Raw genomic sequence first — 12178 nt, 5'->3', positions numbered from 1 at the left:
CCAGGGAATAACTCACTGGAGTGAGGTCTCTCAGAGGTCCTCATCTTGGCACCAGGACTCAGCTCTACCCAACAGCCTACAAACTCCAGTGCTGGAAGCCTCAGGCTGAACAACCAGTAACACAGGAACACAATCCCACCCCAGAAAAAAAAAAAATGAGATGACAAAAAAATATGTCACAGATGAAGGAGTAAGGTAAAAAACCTACAAGACCAAATAAATGAGGAAATAGGCAACCTACCTGAAAAAGAATTCAGAGTAATGATAGTAAAGATGATCCAGAATCTCAGAAACAGAATGGAGGCATGGATCGAGAAAATACAAGAAATGTTTAACAAAAATCTAGAAGAACTAAAGAACAAATAAACAGAGATGAACAACACAATAACTGAAATGAAAAATATACTAGAAGGCATCAGTAACAAAATAACTGAGGCAAAAGAATGAATAAGTGAACTGGAAGACAGAATGGTGGAAATAACTGCCAAGGAGCAGAATAAAGAAAAAAGAATTAAAAGAATTGAAGACAATCTCAGAGACCTCTGGGACAACACTAAACACACCAACATTTGAATTATAGGGGGTCCCAGAAAAAGAAGAGAAAAAGAAAGGGTCTGAGAAAATATTCGAAGAGATTATAGTGGAAAACTTTCCTAACATGGGAAAGGAAATAATCACCCAAGTCCAGGAAGCAGAGAGTCCCATACAGGATAAACCCTAGGAAAAACACACCAAGACACACGTAATCAAACAAACAAAAATTAAATTCAAAGAAGAAATATCAAAAGCAGCAAGGGAAAAGCAAAAAATAACGTACAAAGGAATCTCCATAAAGTTATCAGCTGATTTTTCAGGAGAAACTCTGCAGGCCAGAAGGGAGTGGCAGGATATACTTAAAGTGATGAAAGACAAAAACCTACAGCCAAGATTACCCAGCAAGGATCTCATTCAAATTTGACGGAGAAATCAAAAGCTTTACAGACAAAACTTTAGAGACAAAAGCAAAAACTAAGAGAATTCAGCACCATCAAACCAGCTTTACAACAAATGCTAAAGGAACTTCTCTAGTCAGGAAACACAAGAGAAGAAAAAAACCCAAAACAATTAATAAAATGTAATAGGAACATACATATCGATAATAACCTTGAATATAAATGGATTAAATGCTCCAACCAAAAGACACAGACTGGCTGAATGGATACAAAAACAAGACCCATATATATGCTGTCTACAAGAGACCCACTTCAGACCTAGGGACACATACAGACTGAAACTGAAGGGATGGAAAAAGATATTCCATGCAAATGGAAATCAAAAGAAAGCTGGAGTAGTAATAATCTTATAAGATAAAACAGACTTTAAAATAAAGACTGTTACAAGAGATAAGGAAGGATACTACATAATGATCAAGAGATCAATCCAAGAAGAAGATATAACAATTATAAATATTTATGCACCCAACATAGGAACACCTCAATACATAAGGCAAATGCTAACAAGCATAAAAGGGGAAATAGACAGTAACACAGTAATAGTAGGGAACTTTAACACCCCACTTACACCAATGGACAGATTGTCCAAACAAAATATATAAGGAAGCACAAGCTTTAAATGACACAATAGACCAGACAGATTTAACTGATATTTATAGGACATTCCACCTGAAAGTGGCAGAATACACTTTCTTCTCAAGTGCACAGGGAACATTCTCCAGGATAGATCACATCTTGGGTCACAAATCAAGCCTCAGGAAATTTAAGAAAATTGAAATCGTATCAAGCATCTTTTCTGACCACAATGCTATGAGACTGGATATCAATTACAGGAAAAAAACTGTAAAAAACACAAACACATGGAGGCTAAACAGTGCACTACTAAATAACCAAGAGATCACTGAAGAAATCAAAGGAGAAATTAAAAAATACATAGAAACAAACGACAATGAAAACACGATGACCCAAAACCTATGGGACACAGCAAAAGCAGTTTTAAGAGGGAAGTTTATAGCAATTCAATCTCACCTCAAGAAACAAGAAAAATCCCAAATAAACAATCTAACTTTACACCTAAAGTAACTAGAGAAAGAACAAAGAAAACCCAAAGTCAGTAGAAGGAAGAAATCATAAAGATCAGAGCAGAAATAAATGAAATAGAAACAAAGAAAACAATAGCACAGAAAAATAAAACTAAAAGTTGGTTCTTTGAGAAGAAAAACAAAATTGATAAACCTTTAGCCAGACTCATCAAGAAAAAAAAGGAGAGGATGCAAATCAATAAAACTAGAAATGAAAAAGGAGAAATCACAACTGACACAGCAGAAATACAAAGGATTATAAGAGATTACTACAAACAACTATATGCTAATAAAATGGACAACCACGAAGAAATGGACAAATTCTTGGAAAGGTACAATTTTCCAAGACTAAACCAGGAAGAATTAGAAAATATAAACAGACCTATCACAAGTAATGAAATTGAAAGTGTAATTAAAAATCTTCCAACAAAGTCCAGGACCAGATGGATTCACATGTGAATTCTATCAAACGTTTACAGAAGAGCTAACACCTATCCTTCTCAAACTCTTCAAAAAACTGCAGAGGGAGGAACACTCTCAAATTCATTCTACGAGGCCATCATCACCCTGATACCAAAACCAGACAAAGATATAAAAAAAAAGAAAATTACAGACCAACATCACTGATGAACATAGATGCAAAAATCCTCAACAAAATACTAGCAAACAGAATCCAACAACACATTAAAAGGATCATACACCATGATCAAGTGGGATTTATCCCAGGAATGCAAGGATTCTTCAATATACACAAATCAATCCATGTGATACACCATATTAGTAAATTAAAGAATAAAAACTACATGATCATCTCAATAAATGCAGAAAAAGCTTCTGACAAAATTTAACACCCATTTGTGATAAAAACTCTGCAGAAAATGGGCATAGAGGGAACCTACCTCAACATAATAAAAGCCATATATGACAAACCCACAGCAAACACCCTTCTTAATGGTGAAAAAATTTCACTATGGTGAAAGCATTTCCACTATGATCAGGAACAAGACAAGGATGTCCACTCTCGCCACTCTTATTCAATGTAGTTTTGGAAGTCCTAGCCATGGCAATCAGAGAAGAAAAAGAAATAAAAGGGATACAAATTGGAAAAGAAGAAGTAAAACTCTCACTGTTTGCAGATGACATGATACTATACATAGAAAATCCTAAAGATGCCACCAGAAAACTACTAGAACTAATCAATGAATTTGGTAAGGTTGCAGGATACAAAATTAATGCACAGAAATCTCTTGTATTCCTATACACTAACAACAAAAAAATCAGAAAAAGAAATTAAGGAAACAATCCCATTTACCATCATGACAAAAAGAACAAAATACCTAGGAATAAACCTACCTAAGGAGGCAAAAGACTTATACTCAGAAAATGATAAAACACTGATGAAAGAAATCAAAGATGACATAAACAGATAGAGAAACATACCATGTTCTTGGATTGGAAGAATCAATATTGTGAAAATGACTAAAGAAATGTGCAGATCCAATTCAATCCCTATCAAACTACCAATGGCATTCTTCACAGAATTAGAGGCAAAAGAATGAATAAGTGAATGAACAAAAAATTTTACAATTTGTATGGAAACACAAAAGACACCAAATAGCCAGAGCAGTCTTGAGAAAGAAAAATGGAGCTGGAGGAATCAGGCTCCCCGATTTCAAAGTATACTACAAATCTACAGTAATCAAGACAGTGTGGTACTGGCACAAAATCAGACATATAGATCAATGGAATAGGATAGAAAGCCCAGAGATAAACCCACGCACATATGGCCACCTTATTTATGACAAAGGAGGCAAGAACATATGATGGAGAAAAGACAGCCTCTTGAATAAGTGGTGCTGGGAAAAACTGGACAGCTACATGTAAAAGAATGAAATTAGAACTCTACCTAACACCATACACAAAAATAAACTCAAAATGGATTAAAGACCTAAATGTAAGACCGGACACTATAAAACTCTTAGAGGAAACATAGGAAAAACACTCTTTGACATAAATCATAGCAAGATCTTTTTTGACCCACCTCCTAAAGTAATGAAAGTAAAAACAAAAATAAACAAATGGTACCTAATGAAACTTCAAAGCTTTTGCACAGCAAAGGAAACCATAAACAAGACGAAAAGACAACCCTCAGAATGGGAGAAAATATTTGCAAATGAAGCAACTGACAAAGGATTAATCTCCAAAATATACAAACAGCTCATGGAGCTCAACAGCAAAAAAACAAACAACCCAATTAAAAAATGGGCGGAAGACCTAAATAGACACTTCTCCAAAGAAGACATACAGATGGCCAAGAGGCACATGAAAAGATGCTCAACATCACTAATTATTAGAGAAATGCAAATCAAAACTACAATGAGGTATCACCTCACACCAGTCAGAATGGCCATCATCAAATGCTGGAGAGGGTATGGAGAAAAAGGAACCCTTTTGCACACTGGTGGGAATGTAAACTGATATAGCCACTATGGAGAACATTATGGTGGTTCCTTAAAAAACTAAAAATAGAACTACCATATGACCCAGCAATCCCACTACTGGGCATATACCCTCAGAAAACCATAATTCAAAAGGACACATGTACCCCAATGTTCACTGCAGCACTATTTACAATAGCCAGGACATGGAAACAACCTAAATGTCCAACAACAGATGAACGGATAAAGAAGATGTGGTACATATATACAATGGAATATTACTCAGCCATAGAAAGTAACGAAACTGGGTCATTTGTAGAGACGTGAATGGACCTAGAGTCTGTGATACAGAGTGAAGTAAGCCAGAAAGAGAAAACCAAATATCATATATTAACACATATATGTGGAATCTAGAAAAAATGGTACAGATGAACCTATTTATAGGGCAGGAATAGAGTCGTAGACGTAGAGAACAGACACGTGGACATAGGGAGGGGAAAGGAAGGGTGCGACAAATTGGGAGATTAGGTTTGACATAAATACACTACCATGTGTAAAATAGATAGCTAGTGGGAAACTGCTGTATAGCGTAGGGAGCTCAGCTCGGTGCTCTGTGATGTCCTAGATGGGTGGGATGGAGAGGGCAGGAGGGACGTCCAAGAGGGAGGGGATATGGGTATACATGTGGCTGATTTGCTTCGTTGCACAGCAGAAGCTAACACAACATTGTAAAACAATTATCCTCCAATTGAAAAACAAAACAAAACACATTTAAAATCTTACAGGCTCTGAGTCCCAAGTCAGAGGCAGTAATTTGTAAGGAGCCTGGGTCAGACCCACTTGCTGATCTTAGCCTCTCAGAGAGGCAGGAGACAACTGGGACTCCCCCTGGGAACAAAGACACTGCAGGGAACCACTTCAGGGAGCTTGTTGTACCACGAGGACAGTGGTGCTGTCAAGTGCTATTTTGGAGTCCTCCCTCTAGACTGTCAGCACCAGGGGCTTACTTGCCCACCAACAGGCCAGCACCAGTCCCAGGAACCCTGGTCCCCATAGCCAGCTGCCCCAAGACCCAGCTCTGCCCACCCACAGGGCAGCAGCCACCATAGGAGGCGGGGCCTGGCACCCAACTGGTCCAGGGGCCAGCCCTGCCTACCAGTGTACTCACAGTAGTCAGCCGTACCACAACAGAAGGGCCCATGCAGCCCACATAGGGGACACCCCTAGAGGTGGCTCTGGTGACCACAGAGGAGTGCACTGCTGGGCCCCATAGGACATCTTCTACATAAGGCCACTTCCGCAATATTGAGAAATGTAGCTGACCTACCTAATACCTAGAAATAAACAGAGAATTAGGCAAAATGTGGACACAGAGGAATATGTTCTAAACAAAGGAACAAGACAAGACTCCAGAAAAGGAACTAAACGAAGTAGAGATAAGCAATCTACCCAAAAAAGAGTTCAAGGTAATGATCATAAAGATGCTCACTGAACCTAAGAATGGATGAACACAGAATTTTAATAGACAGTTGGAAAATATAAAGATGAACCAAAAAGCTGTAGAATATAGTAAATGAAATTTAAAATACACTAGGAGGAATCAATAATAGATTTGTAGATAGAGAGGAACAGATCAGCAAACTAGAAGACAGAGTAGTGGAAATCGGCCAAGTTGAACAGAAAAAATTTTTAAATGAGGATAGTGTAAGAGACCTCTGGGACAACATCAAGGATAATAACATACACACTATAGGGGTCCCCGAAGGAGAAGAGAGACAGGGGCAGAGAATGTATTTCAAGAAATAATAGCTGAAAACTTCCCTAATCTGAAAAGAAACACCCAGACATACAGTCCAGGAAGACAAAGAATCTCAAACAGGGTCACCCAAAGACAACCACACCGAGATACATTGCAATTAAAATGGCAAAAATTAAAGACAGAGAATCTGAAAAGCAGCCAGAGAAAAGCAACTAGTTACTTCCCAGGGAACTCCCATAAGACTGTCAGCTGACTTTTCAGCAGAAGCTGTGCAGGCCAGAAGGAGTGGCATGACATATTCAAAGTGATGAAAGGTAAAAAACTTACAACCAAGAATATTCTGCCCAGCAAGACTATCATTCAGAGTTGAAGGAGAGATAAGAGTTCTACAGACAAGTGACAACTAAAAGAGTTCAGCACCACGAAACCAACTTTACAAGAAATGTTAAAAAGACTTTTCTAAGCAGAAAAGACCATAACTAGAAATATGAAAATTACAAAATGAAAAATATCATTGCTGAAGGCAAACATACAGTAAAGGTAGTAGGGTAATCATCTAAAAAGCTAGTAGGAAGGTTAAAAAACAAAAGTAATAAAAATCATCTATATCCACAATAAGTAGCATAGGGATACACAAAACAAAAAGATGTAAAATATGATGTCAAAAACATTAAATGTGAGAGGTGGAGTAAAAACGTAGGGTTGTTAGAACGTTTGAACTTAAGAGATCGTCAACTTACAATAATCATGTATATATAACCTAATCATGTATATAAAACTATACATATATATATATGTATGTATATGTGTGTGTATATATATATATATATATATATATATACACACACACACACACACACACACACACACACAGTTAACTACAAATCAAAAATCTATTAATAGGTACACACACAAAGAAAGAAATCCGAACATAACACTAAAGATAGTCATCACATGGCAAGGGAAGAGAGCAAAAGATGATGAAAGGAACAAAAAAGAACTATGAAAACAACCCCAAAACAATTAACAAAATGGCAGTAAGTACATATCAATAATTACTTTAAATGTAATTGGACTAAATTCTCCAATCAAAACACACAGAGAAGACTCAGCCATAAAAAAATGAAATCTTGCCTTTGTGACAACATGGATAAATCTAGAGGATATTATGTTAAGTGAAATACATCAGACAGAGAAAGACAAATATCAATGATCTCACTTATATGTGAAATCTAAAGAACAAAACAAAATGAAACAAAAGTAGACTCATACAGAGTGGTTGGCAGGAGGGAGGAGGGTAAGGGGGTGGGTGAAAATAGGTGAAGGGGATTAAGAGGAACAAACCTCCAGCTATACAATAAATAAGTCATGGGGATGTAATAATATTGTAATAACTCTGTATGGGGACAGATGGATACTAGACTTATCATGATGATCGTTTCATAATGTATGCTAATGTCAAATCATGATTTAGTACACCTGAAACTAACATAATGTTGTATGTCAACTATATTTCAGTAAAAAAAGAAGTCATATTATACATTAAGATATTCATTTTTTAAGTTTAAAATGAGATAAATGGGACATAAAAATTTATGTCAATCTTTGGTAAATGAAATTATGGGATTGCTACTTATTTTATGCATATCTATGTTCAAACTTTTTATACTAAGCATACATTTCTTTCATAAAAATTACAATAATGTCTTTTGGAGAAAGAAATTCAGGGTTTTAATGTAAACGTAAAAATAATTTTTTTATAACATAGTGTGCTCATAAATGATCAGGTGAAGGTGCAGAAAAATATGTCAAGAAAACCTCCCGATCCTTACAAACTGGCAGTGATGGTGGGGATGAACCAATGAAAAGTCCTTAAGAGAAAATAGTTAATGTCCACCTTGCCCCCCAGCTCCCACCACCTGAAGTTCCATATTCCTTTGGAACACTCTTCCTTAGGTATGAAGCTGCTCTCAGATTCCTTTCTAGGCCACTTTAAAAAATGTAAGTGGAGATCACAAAATTAAAGCCAACTAGAGGTACAATGACCATATATTCCTAACCAGAAGTCTAGACCCATGATTTGACAAATGATTCACAGAGGGCCAATGGGCACTATTAAAACTGAGTCTTTCTCTTAACAATGCTGACCGAATACTGGTTAAGCCCCTCTCCCACCCCAATGAAAACAAGAGAGTGATTCCCTAAGGGAGCCTCCACTTCTCAGCAGAGGAAATACACTTCCCAGGGGAGGGAGGGAAGAAAGCCCAGTGCTTATACTTAGTATATGGAAAATGAATCCCCTGTTCCAACCTGCACAACAGCATATGTAACCAACGTAAAGTAACAACATTAAAGGACACATCTTCAGAATAGACAGTGGATTAAAATAAAATAATTACCTACCAGAGTTTTAAAAATACTCTTAACGGACAGAAAGTGTCTGGATGTATCAATTAAAATTCCTCTATGAGGAAACCTTGGAGAATCTACAATGTTGGATTCATTGACAGTGAACTAAAAGACAAAAGAAAATTTTTATTTATTTTGTCTTAGATAAAATGTGTACTCATTTTATTTACGTAATAAATAAATTATACCTATCTATGCAAGTATTGGATAAAAGATTAATTTAAAACCAAAAAAAAGTATGAAATATACATTTACCAGATAAGATACACACTTGGGAAGAAAAAGCATTCAAGAAGCAATAAACAAAAAACATTCAAGAAGCTAAAAAGTTAATATTTTTCCTATAGTATTATATCTACCCAATAATGTTAGTAACATATAATAATCATACTTACAGTCCCATAAAAATCTTGATAAATTAACTGGCTAAAGGTCTCTAAGCCTAGGGAAAGTAAAATTTATTGCATTAATTTATAAAAGAGACAATAAAAGATGTATTATCCATACACAGAACCATAACCAGAAAAGGCAAATAAAATTAAATATGTTATACATATGCCCTGTAACATATTTTCTAAAATCAAAGCTCAATTTTAAAAAATCCCTGTGCCATCTAATAAAAATCCTTTACTTCACTGTACCCATACCCTTGGTTTTGTCTGAATGATAAACACAAAATAGTGATTTAATAAAACAAAATGCCAGTTCCTTAATAAATTTATAGCACTGTAAGAAAGAATTTTTATCATAAAATATTATAGGCACTTTAGAAGGTACCTAAACTTAACAGAGGGCAAAGAGGCTCAGAAAACATCATGAAACTATAAATAAAGGCCCAACTTACAGTGTTTTATTTATACCTGCAAAGACTATCTCCTGACCAAAAATTTTTATTCAAGTGGATTGTTCTCTATATTACAGGCCAACTCCTCTATCTGGCCTTGACTTTACCAAAATTCATCATTCTAGCTGACAACTATATTGCCAAGGAAGATTTTAACCTAAGAATACAGGCATAGGGACTTGCCCGGTGGTCCAGTGGTAAAGAATCCACTGGACCAATGCAGGGGATGCGGGTTCAATGCCTGGTCAGGGAACTAAGATCCCACATGCCGCAGGGCAACTAAGCCCGCGCGCCACAACTACTGAGCCTGCATGCCTCAACTAGAGAGAGAAAACCTGCACGCCACAACTAGAGAGAAACCCATGCGCCACAACGAAAGATCCCGCATGCCGCCGTGAAGATCCCGCGTGCCACAACTAAGACCCGATGCAGCCATAAATTAAAAAATATATAAATTAAGTTTTTAAAAAAAGAATACAGGCATACCTCATTTTATTGCACTTCACAGATACTGCATTTTTTACAAATCAAAGGTTTGTGGCAACTCTGCATTGTCAGATGATGATCAATATTTTTTAGCAATAAAGTATTTTTAAATTAAGGTATGTACCTTGCTTTTTTTAGACATAATACTATTGCACACTTAAAAGACTACAATATAGTGTAAACATAACCTTGATATCCACTGGGAAACCAAAAAATTTGTGTGACTCCCTTTATTGAGATAGACACTTTACTGCAGTAGTCTGGAACCAAACCCACAATATCTCCAAGGTTTGCCTGTAGTTCAAAGTCAAAAGAGAAGATGTGACAACATACCACAGAAATACGAAAGATCACAGGAGACTTCTATGACAAACTATATGCCAACAAATCTGACAACTTAGAAGAAACGAATATATTCCTAGAGAGAGAAAACTTACCAAGACTGAATTATGAAGAAACAGAAAACTTGAGCAAACTGATTACTAGGAGATTGTATCAGTAATCAAAAATCTCCCAACAAACAAAAGTCTAGGACCAGAAGGCTTCACTGGTGAATTCTACCAAACATTTTAAAAAGATTTAATTTTTTGGATATGACACCAAAAGCAAAGGAAAGAAAAGCAAAAATAAACAAGTGGGACTACACCAAAGTAAAAAGCTTCTGCACAGCAAAGGAAATCACCAACAAAATGAAAAGGCAATCTGGGACTTCCCTGGTAGTCCAGTGGGTAACACTCCATGCTCCCAATGCAGGGGGCCCAGGTTCGATCCCTGGTCGGGGAACTAGATCCCACGTGCATGCCACAACTAAGAGTTTGCATGCCGCAACTAAGGATCCCGCATGCCAAAAAGAGGATCCCACGTGCTGCAACTAAGACCCAGTGCAGAATGAATGAATGAATGAATGACAGCCCTTTATCTCCCCCCTCCAAGAAAAATGAAAAGGCAATCTACCAAAGGATGAAGATACTTGCAAATCATATATGTGTTAAGGGGTTCATATATAAAGAACTCATACAACTCAATAGCAAAAAAACAAACAATCCAATTAAAAAATGGGTAGAAGATGTGAACAGATATTTTTTCAAGGAAGACCTATAAATAGCCAACAGATATATGAAAAGGTGCTCCACATCACTAACCATCAGGGAAATGCAAATCGAAACCACAGTAACATATCACCTCACACCCAAAAACACAAGAAATAACAAGGGTTGGTGAGGACGTGAAGTAAAAGGGTCCCTCATGCACTGTTCACAGGGATGTAAACTGGTGCAGCCACTACAGAAAACAGTACAGAGGTTCCTCAAAAAACTAAAAATAGAACTACCACATGATCCAGCAATTCTACTTCTGGGTATTTATCCAAAGAAAACAAAACACTAACCCCCCAAATATATGCACCTCTATGTTCACTGCCGCATTACCATAGCCGAGATATGGAAACAACCTGTCCATCAATGGATGTATGGATAAAGATGTGGTATACATATCAATGGAATATCATTCAGCCATAGAAAGAAGGAAGTCCTGCTATTTGGGACAACATGGATGGAACTTGAGGGCATTATGCTAAATGAAATAAGAGAAAGACAAATACTGAATGATCTCACTTAGATGTGGAATCTTAAACAAACAAACAAAAACCAAGCTCATAAATATAAAGAATAGATTTCTGGTTACTAGAGACGGGGATAGGGGGTAGGCAAAATGGGTGATGGGGGTCAAAAAGTACAATCTTTCGTTTATAAATAAGTCCTAGGGATGTAAGGTACAGCATGGTGACTATAGTTAATAAATATTGTGTTGCCTATTTGCAAGTTGCTTAAAAAGAGTAAAATCTTAGAAGTTCTCATCATAAGAAAAACAATATTTTTCTAACTATGTGTGGTGATGATGTTAACTTACTGTGGTGATCATTTTGCATTATACACAAATATCAAATCATTGTGTTGTATACCTAAAATTAATATAATGTTATGTCAATTATACCTCAAAAATATAGGAAATAGGAAAGAATAAAAAGTTCAAAGTCATTTTTGCTATGCCTCCCTCTCACCCCCAATACAGGCCCATACCAGGAGGAATAACTTTGGAATTTTGTTAAGTGGCAATACACTCAATTATCATTTAGAGCACATTTGTTACTTTCAAAGTCTGACAGTAAG

General features: G+C 36.5%; 1 protein-coding gene and 1 long non-coding RNA gene across 3 annotated transcripts in view; both read right to left on the bottom strand.

Annotated features, from left to right (window-relative positions):
- Positions 1-12178, bottom strand: part of LOC309622626 — a 169232-nt gene that overhangs the window by 119441 nt on the left and 37613 nt on the right. The window lies entirely within an intron of this gene.
- The window catches only part of HEXB (hexosaminidase subunit beta), a 39627-nt gene that overhangs the window by 16633 nt on the left and 10816 nt on the right, over positions 1-12178 (bottom strand). For both annotated transcript variants that reach the window (XM_082377453.1, XM_082377454.1), the window contains exons 4-5: positions 9076-9122; positions 8675-8785 (exon numbers count right to left, since the gene is read on the bottom strand). In XM_082377453.1, coding sequence (XP_082233579.1) covers positions 8675-8785; positions 9076-9122 — 158 coding nt within the window. The remainder of the gene's footprint in view (positions 1-8674; positions 8786-9075; positions 9123-12178) is intronic.

The sequence above is a fragment of the Balaenoptera borealis genome, assembly GCF_965194805.1.
Source record: "Balaenoptera borealis genome assembly, chromosome: 2".
Lineage (NCBI taxonomy): Eukaryota > Metazoa > Chordata > Mammalia > Artiodactyla > Balaenopteridae > Balaenoptera > Balaenoptera borealis.
Note: the sequence above shows the minus strand (reverse complement) of the source record. Positions and strands in the feature narration are given on the sequence as shown.